We start from the raw sequence: 14748 nt of genomic DNA on the forward strand, positions 1-14748 counted from the left end.
CACTCTATACCCCCCAGGTCCAAGACATGTACCCGCCCTCTACAGGGGGCAGCCCATGCCCAAACCCAGGAGGTAAACCCATTCATTCTTGAGCGGAGAAGAGCCAATACCCCAGACCCGGCCCAGGCCATGCCCCGCCGACAGGATACCCCCCCACCATGAAGAGGACATGCCACCGACCACCCCCACACACCGCCAACAACCAAGCACGCACCCCCAGCCGCCCGCCCGCCAGGCCCCAGCGGGCCAACCATGGCACACACAGGCACATTTATTAACAAACAGATGTAAGTGTACAAAATAAATGTCTAAAAAATAAACTATTTCCATTTATTAAATAATAATCCTGTTCAGCTGCGCCGCCATCATGACGTTAGTTAACCCCGTTGTCTGTAGTCGTTTTGTTCCACAGTAGAGACTGGGACCACGTGTTTGGCGACATGATAAACTGCTGCTCCATCGTGTCATGCTACCTCTCACTGTTCCCCTCGTACGGCACAGCACGGCTAAATGAGTTGTGTGCCGTGGTTTGTCTCAGGCTGAAGCCTGTCGGAGCCGCAGTTTCACACGCACTCAACTTCTAGCGCTGTTTGAAACGGTGACAAAGATTCGTAGTGCTGATCTTTTGTCGGGACTTGTTTTTGGCAACGTCTACAGAAAACATTTTTCTGCTGCTCATCTGACAATTTAAATCCAAACCATCTCCAAATAACAGCCATCCTTTTTCTTTTTGCTCTTTGATGTCCTCTCCTCTGTTACTTGTTGTGCTAAACTTCCCGCCCACCTGGAGAAGCAGGAAGTGGTGGGAGCGGGCGCAGGTGAGGGTCTGGGTTTGTATTCAGTGAGGGAGAAGGAGGGGCTGATTGAAGTTGGTGACGCCGGCGGGAAAAAGAATACACGGATTTTCAATTCTTAATTATAACACAACGTAGAAATATTGATATAGACGACATAGTCCCGTCTTGTATCGCGTGTGAAATTATCTCGATATTTTTAAAATATCGATATTGTCCAGCCCTATCTTCAGGTAGTTGCATGAAGGGAGTGGTCACATGTTACTTAGCTGATCTGGGTCGTGGCACCAGGTGCTGGGGTTTGTAAACTTCTGTTCACCGCCATTTTTTGAACGACACTTTTGAACGTAACTTTTTCGATCGACACCTTTATCACCATTTCCAGTCGTACAAGCGATATAAATCAGTTCAGGCGCTGTTTGATGGATGGCAAAAGTTAATCATGTTAGTTTTAAAATAAATATGCAAAACACAAGTTGGACTCAATGGAGACGTGTCGCAGAGCAAAACCCACTCAGCCGGTGAAATCGCTACAGGGCGCTTTCTGATTTTGGACAGAGAAGCTATGTATATGGTTTGAGAAGAGGGAAGGAAGCCATATATGTCAAACAGGAAAGAGCAACAATAAACAGAGGTCTCAGGTTTCAGCTAACCATGTAGTTTTAAATCTAATCCAGTTTTGTGCTAAAACCATGCGTTCACACCTGGCATTAATCCTGAGTCCTGAGTGATTGGATTTAGAGAGCAGTAAATGCAGAGATGAGTGGCCTCAATGCACACTGAAAGCATGCTCCTTCTATTTTCTATTTTATCTCTTTAAGATTGTTAATCTGAACACAGTTCATCCTGAGCCCCACTGTAAGACCGCCTGCTGAACTGTCATTAAAAAGAGGACTGAGTCAAACGTGTGGTACTTGTTTAGAGTTTGCTCCAACATGGTACAAAACAGGAAGTCAACATAAGCCCAAGATGCAACTGTACAATAGTGGGAGCATTTCAAATAGTTACTGTAAAGAAGCTGTTCAGTAGGTAAGATTTAGAAAAAACACATTTACTGTACCCCCTGCACGTTCTCTTATTGTTGTCATAAAACTGTCCTTTAATTGCGATCTTTATTATTTTTCCAGCTGAAGGCAGGTTTAGCAAATAAACATCTTGTTGCTACTTCTTCCATCATGGTCAAATGTTGCATACTGTTGGATTTAATATGTCTTAACCCTTGTGACATGAGCTCTTGCAGAAGGTGTTTAACATTTTTTTCTCCTCTTAGAAAAGATTCAGTTCACTCAGAAGAGCTTTGAAAGGATTCCACAGACTCCTGACTTTCATAACGTCGTATTTAATTTGACATTCACGTTTTAATCTATTAGTTAAACCAGATTAGTGTCTCCATCCATTGTAAAGTTGTTTTTTTGGGGGCGTGAGATGTCGTAGACATTGGCTGGTGGGCATGAAGAGTTGAACGCCGAGATTCCTCTTCTGTGCTTACTTGTAGACTGTTGTTGCTTGTGTGTCTGTGCATGTGTCCCTATCTTCTATTCTCTGTCATCTTTGCAAAAATAACCAAGAAACGCATAAAAATGATGTTCATCTACAACTGATTTGGAAGCAGTTCAATTCAAGATGGACGCCACAGCCCATTCACTTGATCAAGTGGCTACAATTCAGTCAGGTGTATAAGTTTTGAGATAAAGTTTGGTGAGGTAGTAGCTGAGAATCATCACTTTATACTCTGAGATTGTGCAGAACGGCAGATTTTTACCAAAACTGGCTACAACTCTGTCATAACCCTTTAAACTGGGACGATCTCAGTTTAAAGCCTTGGCACTCAAGGTGATGTGCATTTCTACAAGGAGTCCTAGGGCTTTAATTATATTTGAGAACTGTTGAGCTCCGTGTTTGAGGCGTTCTGGATCCGTGGTGTTTGGGGCGTCTTTAATAGTGTTGGAGAAAATCTCACTCGCTAACGTTGTTTACCCAAAACAACCACACTCGACGGCAGGAGATTTTTAACTGGTGTTTATTCTTGCGAGGTCAGATTTCAGGACAGTTTACATCAATAAACATATTGCATACATAGATTTATACGCACGAAAACCAGTCACAGAAAAATTCCACGAGCCGCGTTATCCACTCGCTTTTATACTCCTCTCAGCTCATCCGAGTTCACAGAGTTCAGGAGGTGTCCTTGAAGCCAGCTGCAGCCTTCTTACACTGCACCCTCTGTCTGGGGCAGCTGTGGCAGAGTGGGTAGAGCAGTCGTCCTCCAGTGTAATAAAAGTAATAAAAGTTCCACCAGCAGTCACATGCTGAAGTGTCCCTGGGCAAAACGCTGTCTCTGATGTGTGTCCATCGGTGTATGAATGTGATGTAAAGCTCTGATTACAGGTAGTTCAAGTTCCAAGTCAATTTTATTGTCATTCATCACATGTGGTACATGAGGTGGAATGAAATTATGTATACAGGGTCCCAGTTACATCCTACAATAGCAAAAATAGAATGTTTTTAAAAGAAACGGTATATAAGGATCTAAGATATATGCAAAACGAAGGCTGAACGGTACACTAACAAAATAAATTTATTTATTTATTTATTATTATTACTTATTAACTTTTATTTAACCAGGCAAATCCCAGTGAGATCACAGATCTCTTGCAAGGGAGGCCTGGACCTGAAGGCAGACTAACATGCATGTTTTTGGTCTGTGGGAGGAAACCGGAGTACCTGGAGAAAACCCATGCAAGCACGAAAACCCATGCAAGCACGAGAGGACCATGCAAACTCCACCCAGAAAAACCCCACGTCTGACCGGGGATTGAACCCAGGACCTTCTTGCTGTGAGGCAACAATGCTAACCACTGAGCCGTCGTTCTGCCATAGATATACGCTAAACACTAATAATGTAAAACAATACAGCATAACGACAGCAACCCAAACATGAGTCAGTTGTGAGTAGATGGGTATGAATGATTACAGCAGCATGAGATCAGCAGCAGCATGAGATCAGCAGCACAGATAAGTCACGTCTTTGTATAGATCTAGTAGAGTGCTGTATGAATGGGTAAATGAGGGCACAGATTGTAGTGTAAAGCAGTTTGAGTGTCTTGATAAGATAGAAAGGTGCTACATAATTACAGTCCATTTACCATTTACTCAAACATATGGTTCATGGGCAGAGATGAGATAGTGTCTTGGGAGATGGTTTCAGCTTGTTTTGTTCTTCTTGTTCTCAGGGCAGAGGGGAAGACTGTTCAGCCATAATAATAAAAACATCACATCTGACCTTTGACTGGAAATTCCCTGACAAATAGCTATACATATATATATATATATATATATATATATATATATATATATATATATATTTTTTTTTTTATTATTATTATTTTTTTTAATGTAAATATCCTCCACCTGCGGGCAGCACGGTGGCGCAACTGGTAGAGCTGCTGCCTCTCAGCGAGCAGGTCCTTGGTTCAAACCCCAGTCCAGGGGCCTTTCTGGGTGGAGTTTGCATGTTCTCTCCGTGCATGCGTGGGTTTTCTCCGGGTACTCCGGTTTCCTCCCACAGACCAAAAACATGCATGTTAGGCTGATTGGTAACTCTAAATTGTCCCTAGGTGTGAGTGAGAGAGTGAATGGTTGTTTGTCTCGTTTGTCTCTATGTGGCCCTGTGATGGACTTGCGACCTGTCCAGGGTGTACCCCGCCTCTCGCACAGTGATTGCTGGACATGGGCACCAGCGACCCCCGTGACCCAAAATGTAATAAGCGGGTAAAGAAAATGGATGGATGGATGGATGGATGGATCCTCCACCTGCCAGTACTTGAGTAAAACATGCAGCATTTATTGTTGACTAAAGAACGCAGAAGAACAGTCAGAGTCAGAGTCAGAGTCAGAGTTTCTTTATTGTCATTCGCACCTCATGTGGTACATGTGGTGGAGCGAAATTATGTACACAAGGTCCCAGTTACATCCAACAATAAAATGTATAAGAAAAACAGTAATAACATCTAAGATATGAACTAAGAAAAACATCAACTAAATATACACTAAGCACTCATAACATAAAACATTGAACATCACCACAAACATGAACATGAGTCTGTGAGCAGATGTGCACGCATGAACACATCAACATTGAAACAGATCAGCAGCAACATGAAACAGATCAGCAGCAACATGATATGGTTTTTCACAGTGATTATTCTAGTTAGAGATTCATGAGTCTAACAGCCTCAGGGTAGAAGCTGTTCCTCAGTCTAGTGGTTCTACACTTAATGCTCCTTAACCTCCTTCCTGAGGGGAGTGGGGCAAAAAGTGTGTGTGCTGGGTGGGTGGGGTCCTTCATGATGCAGGTGGCCCTCTTCCTGCATCTGGAGGTGTAGATGTCTGTGATGGTGGGGAGACTGATTCCGACAGATTTCTGTGCAGCCTTCACCACTCTCTGCAAAGCTTTTCTTTCTGCAGCTGTGCAGCCTCCATGCCACACATTGATGCTCGAGCACAGGATGCTCTCCACTGCACACCTGTAGAAGGAGGTGAGGACTGAGCTTCCCAGACCAGCTCGCCTCAGCCGTCTGAGGAAGTAGAGTCTCTGATGAGCTTTCTTGATCAGGCTGGTGGTGTTGTTGCTCCAGCTGAGGTTGTCATTCATGTGTACACCCAAGTACTTGTAGCTGGAGACCACTTACACCGCAGATCCTCTTATGTTCAGGGGGGTGTAGGTGTTTTTGTTCCTTCTGAAGTCCACAATCATCTCCTTTGTCTTCTTCACATTGATGTGAAGGTTATTCTCTCTGCACCAGCTCTCCAGGTGTTCCACCTCCTGCCTGTAGCTGGACTCATCATTGTTTGTGATGCATCCCACCACCGCTGTATCATCTGCAAACTTTACAATGTGACAGCCTGGATGGGTAGCTGCACAATCATATGTGAGCAGAGTAAACAGGAGGGGGCTCAACACACATCCCTGAGGAGAGCCAGTGCTGAGGGTTATGGTGGAGGAGGAGAGGTTGTGGATCCTCACTAACTGTGGTCTGTTTGTTAAAAAGTCTAGTACCCAGTTGCAGATGGAGGGGCTTAGTCCTAGTGTGGATAGTTTGTCCATCAGGGTTTGGGGGATCATGGTATTGAAGGCGGATGTGAAGTCCACAAAGAGCATACGGACGTAAGAGTTTTTCTGCTCCAGGTGGTTGAGTGCAGTGTGGACCACAGAGGAGATTGCATCCTCTGTTGATCGGTTCTCACGGTATGCGTACTGATGAGGGTCCTTGTTGATGTTGATGGTTGTTTTGATGTGAGTCATGACCAGTTTTTCGAAGCATTTAGTGACTATCGGGGTGAGGGCCACTGGCCGATAGTCATTCAGACCAGTCACTGTAGAGCTTTTTGGGACTGGGATGATGGTGGCAGTCTTCAGGCAGGTGGGAACTGTCTCCAGGGTAAGTGAGGTGTTAAAGATGTCTGCCAGCACCTCACAGAGCTGATCAGCACATTCCTTCAACACTTTTCCGGGGATGTTGTCTGGGCCAGTTGCTTTGTGCGGATTAATCCTCCTGAAGGTACTCCTTACTTCTGCTGAGGTCACGCTGAGATGCTCTTCATCCGGTGGCGAGGTGAGTCTGGTGCTGGGTGGTCTGTTTGGGTCTTCAAAGCGTGCATAGAACTTGTTGAGGGCATCAGGCAGAGATGGGTCTTTGGGACATTGTTCAATGTAACACATAAGGAAGGATGTCTTGGATGAAGCTGTAGTCTATCACTGTTTCCTCATTGTGGTCTTCCATTAGGTGGCGCCGGAGGAATTCAAAGCCAGTATCAACCGCGTGAACAGCTGTCTGAGGAAGACCCTCCCTGTGAACGTGCGGTGGCTCCTGTGTGGCTGCCTCTGCTGCTGCTGCACTCTGGGCTTCAGCCTGTGGCCCGTCATTTGTCTCAGTAAGAGGGTGAGCCATGTTCACCTCTGTCAGCAGCATCGCTGTACTTTGTGTTTACGTTGAACAGTTTGGATGATGACATCAGCTCACATCACGTTTGTCTTCCAGACGAGAAGATCGATGGAGAAACTTTTGGAGTGGGAAAACAACAGACTTTACCACAAGGTGGGCTGCGAATGTCTGGATGGGCGTACATGGTTTGATTTTTCAAAAACATTAGAAACTGACCGCGGTCTTGCTCTGTTTACAGTTGTGTTTGCACTGGAAACTTAGTAAAAGGAAGTGCGAAACCAATAACATGATGGAATATGTGAGTATATATGTGGCTGTCCATCACCCCACACTGAACATTAAAGGCCAGTAATGTTTTTACTCGTGTATGAGTGTTTTTGTCTGTCAGCAAAATATCTAATGAACAGATGGGACTAAAACTCTCACAAAGTAATTTATTAGATTTATACAGAATCTCCAACTGATTAATCTTGAAATCAGTCTCATTCAAGATGGCCGCCACCACTAAGTGAGATTGACGAACGGGAACAAAAATGTCCCACTCAGTCAGTTTTACAGATATTGAGTTAAAATCTGGCGTGGAAGTAGCTGTGAGTGATCCTCAACACATACTTTAAGCACCAACTGATTGTGCAAGATGTGTTTTTAAAATTGCCATCAACTATTGGAGTCAGTTTTGTCTGTCTGTTAGCAAAATATCCCACAAAATGCTGGAGGGATTTTAATAGTACTTTGAGTAGTCACTGAGTACATAGTAGTAGTCACTACTGTACATCTAGAACTGATACACCTTTGGAGTTGATCCATTACAAGATGGCTGCCACAGCTAACTGACTTTCGCAAACACAAAAGTGCTAATCACTCAGTCATATATTAAATACTTAGCTATAATTTGATGATGGTTTATCTAGTGCCAAACCACTGAACTATAAAAAACAAAGCAAAAAGTTATTAGATAGCAAACTGTAAGAGGTTTTACGCATGTATGGATCCTTTGTTATACACTAGTCCCTCGCTACTTCGTGGTTCATTTATCACGGACTCGCTCTATTGCGATTTTTCAAAATGAGATTGAACATGACTCACAATTGGCTGATTGACGGATGAGCCGCATGATCGACATGGAATTTTTTATTTAAAATACTTTGTTTTAAATTATTTAGCACCTGCTGCACATTTGTGCAGCCCACACTGCAGGATAAACTTCCTGCTGCAGCTGATCAGCTGTTCACCGTGCAGAGTGGAGAAGTGGGCGTGGCCACGAACACTTGCAGGTGGCAAAGAGCAGCGGAGGCAGGGAGCTGAAATCATGACATTCTGTGCTCTTTTAGAGCTTTTAGAGTTTAGAAACATTATTTAGAATATTGCAAGAGTGTGGGAAGGGTTTAAAACGCCTTTATTCATAAATATATATATATAAACTATTACTTGTACTATTATTTCTACTTTGCGGTTTTTCACTTATCGCGGGTCTTCAGGGTACGAATCCCCCGCGATAAACGAGGGACTACTGTATTGCTTTACAAGGCATAGGATAGGCTGGATAATTTAGGCAGAGTTGAATATTTTGTTCAACTGAATGAATTTTTTGTATCTAGAAAATGTGTACAAATACTATCAAAGTAAAGTCTGTTTGTGGATAAAGCCATAATTTGAAAGTCTGCAAAGTGAATGTCCTTTAGGCAGCGCTGCACCTGAACTGTGTTCACTTGTTCCAGATGATCCAATAAATGAAAAGAGGCAGAGTCAGTGGAAGCAATGTGGAATGTGTGTTAATTAGTGACTAGAAGCCTGTTTGTTTTACTCTCCGCAGGTAATCCTAATAGAGTTCCTACCTAAGATCCCCATCTTCAAACCAGACTAGCCTGACCACAGACGGGCCGGAGCCTCCACTGCTGCCCAGCTCTGCCACTAAACCGCAGACTGTACAGCTCTTGAGCAACTTCTCCCCCAGCAATACTCCAGTATTTGTTTACATTCACCCGCCCTCTTTTAACCCCTGTCCTCAAACGTTCTTTCTCTACGCCTTTGTTTACAAATGCATCACTCAAGTTTTTTTCTTCTTTTCTGGTGGGGGAGATTTAAACTTTGACTTTTGCTCAAACTGGTGGACCGTCAAGCTGCTGGTAAGTAGCATCAGCCTGTGGAGGGTTACGTCCAGAACCAGCCACGAGCAGCAATGTGGATATTGAACTCACAGACGGAGACTCAACTCAGCTCGAGTTCTAGGAGGAAGTTTGGTTCCTTTTACGGTTATTAACTTAAGCACACAGCACAGACAGATGGCGACAGAACACAAACATCTCGCATCCTGCAAATAAAGCTGTGGGAGGCCATGGAGCCAACATGAGGTGGAACATCGGCGTTTATCCAATCCAGCTGGACTCGCAGCTGTATGCTCAGTAAAGAGTCGTCTTGCCTCGTGCACCAGCAGTGACAATCACACACTGACTGCACCGTCCACAGTGTGCGTGTTCCTCCGTCATACACAGGTAACACAAGCTCTTTGTTGAGTTTGTGTTCAAGGCGCCGTTAGAAGTCTGGAGAGACGGTGAAAATACTTCCGTTTTCTTTCATTTTTGTTTTCGGCTCAGGATTTGTTTACCTTGATGGTGACAGAGTGTGAAACAAGCAAAACATTTAAAACGATGCAGAAAAATCAGACTCGCAGACAAACACTTTAAAATCGTTTTTGCCTTAGCTACTTATCTGTGAGTTTCATACTGTTGATTTAAAAAAAGCATCTTTCTTTTTTGTTGCAACAAATTCCTTCTCCTCGGCGGCCATGTTAACACTGAAAGCACAGCGATGTTATGGCCTTGGCTCCTTTACACGACCTACTTCACCTTACCGCTAATCTTTACTCATTCACTGTGTTCAAGTCCAGTATAAAGATGTTCCTCCCAGTTCTGCTGGTTTTTTATTCAAGTTCAGAAGTTTGGTTTTAGCACAAATGTCATGTTTTGTTTAGTAGAGTTGTGTCGGGAGTCTCAAAGTTGTAGACACAGACTGTTCCCTAATCAGAGTTGGAAAGCTGCACTAATAAATATTTTTATACTCGCATCATTTTCATTGTGGATAAAAGAATGGACAGAGAACTGTGAAGATCATTGCAGGTAAATTCACCGAGTTTGAACATTATTTTTAGTTTGACATGTAGCCAACAGCTCTGCCTCCACTTCCCCGTAAAGCACATTTAATTTTCATTTAATAAACGTAGCATTTGTCAACGAGTTAAAGAAAAGATGACGAATATGGCTTTTAAATCTGCTTTCAGCTGCTGCTTCATGTGCTTTGTCTTCACATCAGTGTCCAAACATCCAGATATGTTAACAGAGATTATAGAACTTGTAATCTGAACAAGTTTCAGCTCTGGTGATTGTATGGCACTCAGGGGAGATTAACTACAAAATGTAGCATTAAAAATGTTTATCTTCTTGTCAGGTATGTTCTAAAGTCACACCAGGGTGTCCAGTTCAAAGGCCACACATTACTTGAATAACTACAGTTCTGTGTTTGGCGTTTCTTTAAAAACGGACAAAATGTAAACACTAACCTTTTTCTATCATCTGTGTGGGTTTCTGATCAGATTGTGATGGAAGCACACACACACACACACCATGGAGCCACACAGTCAGATGTCGTGCTCGTTTGACAAAAACTAAACTTCACTTTGTGTAATGATGGTTTGTGTATCGGCTCATTGTCTCATTTCTGTCAAAGCACGGGGCGTTTTTTTTTTTTTTATGGTGTGCATGATGCAAATGATTTCTGCACCAAATTGATTTTGGTTTATAAATGTAATCTTGGGTGGACCTGTGAAGGACTTGTGACCTGTCCCAGGGGTCCCCCCACCTCTCACAGTGTCTGCTGGAGATGAGCACCAGCTCCCCGAAACCCAGAAAGGAGAGGCAGGTAAAGCGAACCAGTGGATGCACAGGTGTGCTGTGTGTGTGTGTGTGTGTGTGTGAGGGAGAGATCTTCACATGTATGTATGTACAGTTAAACTACCAATAAACAAGACAATGGGCAACCTTCTGTAACGTAGTATAATTTTAAAGATAGTTTCTTATTGGGATAAATCCTTCTTCCTGTTTGTCTTCTGCAGCCTGATCATTATTTTAGTTATTTCTCTGACAGTTCTGTGATTTGGTTGACAGGAGCTGATGCAGCCTCAGAAAATGTTTTTAATGCAGAGTTTCTCCAAACACAACACTTTTCATTTAAACCAAAAAGTTCTATTTTGGTCTCATCTGTCCACAAAACATTCTTCCAACAGTCTTCTGGTTTGTCCACGTGATCTTTGTCAAACTGCAGATGAGCAGCCATGTTCTTGTTGGAGAGCAGGGTCTTTCTCCTTCAACCAGCCATGAACCATTGTTCAGAGTTCTCCTGATGGTGGACTCATGAACATCAACATTAGTCGATGTGAGAGAGACCTTCAGTTGTTAGAAGTTACCCTGGCCTCATTTGTGACCTCACTGACTATTACACACCTTGTTCTTGGAGTGATCTTTGTTGGTTCACCACTCCTGGGGAGGGGAACAATGGTCCTGAACATTTGTACACAGTCTGTCTGACTGTGGATTGATGGAGTCCAAACTCTTTACAGATGTTTTGTAACCTTTTCTAGCCTGATGAGCATCAACAACTTTTTCTGAGCTCCTCAGAAAATCTCCATGATCCACTTCCACAAACATTGTGACTTTGATAGATCCCTGTTCTTTAAATCAAGATCAAGAGGTCAAAATATTGAACAGAAGCTCCTGATTAGGCTCGTGAATAAAGTTCAAATGGATCAAAGTTAATCTGAAAAACTCAAATGTACTTGTCCAGCTTCTTCACTTGCTTGGTCACATTGAACATTCACAGACATGAAGATCCCACGTAGGGTCCACCTAGTTCAGGGCTATTCAACTGGCAGTGACTTCAATCTGGCCCACTTCATTAACATTTTTTTTTTTTTTGGCAGGGGTTCTGGGTTTTAGGTTCTGTTTATTGCATAGATGATTCAGTGCAATAAAATAAAGACATTTCAAAAGTAACAGATCATTGTAAACTTTAGTTTATTTACATAATGATTTTAATTGCTGGATGTCCGGCCCCCGAGCTGTTGGTTTTCAGAAACTGTGGCCCCCTGAACAGTTTTGTTGCATAGCCCTGGCCTGTTTGCTTACTACGCCACCATGCACATTTTAGAATGGAAGGAAACCAGAGAAACCTTACGGTAACTCAAGCGGACATTTCCACATGGAAAGGCCAAAGTTTGAAGCCTGGACCACATTGCTGTGAGGCGACGACCACCTGAGCCATGATGCTGCCTCGTGACCCCTGCATGGTTTGACCTCCAGCGTACTGAAGCCAACGTCAGCCCTTGTGATTGAAGCAATCAAAAAGTCTACAAGACTTCTTGTGGAATCGACGGAAGAACTTGACAGCCCAGAGCAGAGAGCACGCTAACGTTGTTTAGGATTTTAAATGCAGTTCTTTACATTTTATGAGCCACACATTGTATTTTCATGTATTTAAATGAAAACAGTATTTATCACAGTGTGTTGATCAGACCAGGGTCTTGCAGACATGTTACACGTTGTGCACTTTGGTTCAACTGAACTGTGCTGCTGTCCCAATCCCAGTATGAATCAAATATATTGCTTTACAGATGTCAGTTCTGTTGCATCAAGGTGGTGTAGCAGCATCAACAGCTTGCAGCAGGTAGATTTCTGACTAAATATTTCCGACAAAGTCTTTCCATGTGGATTTTGCATGTTCTCCCTTTGTATGAAAGGAAGGTTGTCGTGTCATTTGCTGTGCCTGGACTTTATTACTGTAGTCTGTTGGCAAAATATCTTTAAACTTAAAAAAAAAATCCTCACACTACGCTCGGGTTAATTTTCCACACTTTGATCCTGATTTTCATTGAACGACTCGTGCCTGTAACTTGGCACAGATAATCAAAAACCTGCACTTCGAGACGAGAGTGGCCACGGCCTTTCCGAACGACGTATCCGTGGCTATTTTAATGAATCTATTATTTTAAACTCTTTCTCCTTTCTGGGTCCCAGGGGTGCTGATGTCTTTCTCCAGTGGTCGCATCGTGTATTAGAACGTCACATATTTATCGACCGGACACAGTCCTTAAAAGGCCCTTCGGACTTTGTGAGTGGACTTCTGGAAATAGGTTACTGTATTTGACAAAAAGTTGATTTTCCACTGCTTGCTCAGATCCCTTTGACTGAATTCTGTTGCTGATTGGAAAAGCACAGATAAAGCAGCTTAAATTGATTTTCAGCTGGAACCAAAATATTTACAGGAATGGGTGACGCAAGGCCTTCCGAGAACACGAAGCCCTTCTGAGGCTAGCAGCAGGCAATCTACCAACCAATCATTCGTGTGATGACGTTTCTGAGACAGACTGACCTGCCTTGATCACGATCTTTAGATGACCGTGATGTGGAGAAAAGAAAAGGCACCATTTTGTTTACCGTTTCTGTTCATCACACGTGTTTGGAGAGAGCCAATGACAGGATGAAGTTTTGTGTGCAGATATACGACACACATATGACCACAAATGTTTTCCGCACGTGTGTGGGGTACATTTGTACTTTCTTATAGCCATCTGGACCATAAGGACTCCATAGACATTAAAAGCAATTTGTTTTAACTGTAATAAAAAGATTAAAAATATAAAACGATTAAACTAAAATTCTGAAAATACAATTTTACTAAGGAGGGATTCATCGTTTTTCAAGGGTATTTATTGTCATTCTCATCACATGTGGTACATGAGGTGGAACAAAATTGTGTGCCCAAGGTCCCGGTTACATCCAAAAATAGCTAAAATATAAAGTATAAAAAAACAGTATACAAGGATCTAAGATATACACTAAACACTAATAATGTAAAATAGTACGGTGTATTAAACAGCAGCCTGAGTCTGTTGTGAGCAGATTCATATGAATACAGCAGCATCAGCAGCACAGTTAAGTCACATACCACCAATTAAAGTGGCATTACATTGATTTTTCTTTTCTTTTTTTTCCTTACAGTGATTATCCTGGTTCAGGATTCATGAGTCTAACAGCTTCAGGGTAGAAGCTGCTCCTCAGTCTAGTGGTTCTATGCTTAATGCTCCTCAACTTTCTGCCTGAGAGGAGCGGGGCAAAAAGAGTGTGTGCTGGGTGAGTGGGGTCCTTCATGATGCAGGTGGCCCTCTTCCTGCATCTGGAGGTGTAAATGTCTGTGATGGTGGGGAGACTGACTCCAACAGACTTCTGTGCAGCCTTCACCACTCTCTGCAAAGCTTTTCTTTCTGCAGCTGTGCAGCCTCCATGCCACACGTTGATGCTGGAGCACAGGATGCTCTCCACTGTAGAAGGTGAGGACTGAGCTTCCCAGACCAGCTCGTCTCAACCTCCTGAGGAAGTAGAGTCTCTGATGAGCTTTCTTGATCAAGCTGATTGTTGCCCCAGCTGAGGTTGTCATTCAAGTGCACACACAACTACTTGTAACTGGAGACCACTTCCACCACAGATTCTCCCCATGGACTCTGGTTGCGCGTTCATTCAACCTTTATTTAGACAGATAAGTCACATTGAGCCTAGAAGACTCATTTACAAGTGAGATCTGTTTAGACAGACAAAAAAGAAATAAAACTGGACACGTAGGAATTGGAGGCGAAAAAATTCCTATCAGACTTTTTCTTCTTGGCTGAGAAGAAAAACTCTAATGGGTGTGTTATGGGGTGTTTGCGCTGCTTTGGTTTCTGAGACACATCTTAAGGTGGATGAAGACGCTTCATCCCCACAGGACATGCGGTCAGCATCTCTGCTGGCAGCAGCGTGTGCGCGAGCTGTTGCACCTGCTGCAGCAGTAACATCCACTCCACATACATGGGCAACATCTCTTCTCGTTGTATTTTCAATAAATAATCAAAATAAAAATGTGTGATGACTTTGGACTTTTATGGGCGAAGACATGAGCTGGTGGATCCAATTGAACAGTTGCCA

At 43.2% G+C, this 14748-nt stretch overlaps 1 protein-coding gene across 2 annotated transcripts in view; it reads left to right on the top strand.

Moving 5' to 3' along the window:
• The window catches only part of chic2 (cysteine-rich hydrophobic domain 2), a 14571-nt gene extending 4351 nt beyond the window's left edge, over positions 1-10220 (top strand). For both annotated transcript variants that reach the window (XM_037674978.1, XM_037674979.1), the window contains exons 3-6: positions 6581-6736; positions 6836-6892; positions 6978-7037; positions 8553-10220. In XM_037674978.1, coding sequence (XP_037530906.1) covers positions 6581-6736; positions 6836-6892; positions 6978-7037; positions 8553-8603 — 324 coding nt within the window. In that variant the 3' untranslated portion in view covers positions 8604-10220. The remainder of the gene's footprint in view (positions 1-6580; positions 6737-6835; positions 6893-6977; positions 7038-8552) is intronic.
• The last annotated feature ends 4528 nt before the right edge of the window (positions 10221-14748 follow it).

This window comes from Nematolebias whitei, chromosome 3 (genome assembly GCF_014905685.2).
Source record: "Nematolebias whitei isolate Nwh7 chromosome 3, NemWhi1, whole genome shotgun sequence".
NCBI lineage: Eukaryota > Metazoa > Chordata > Actinopteri > Cyprinodontiformes > Rivulidae > Nematolebias > Nematolebias whitei.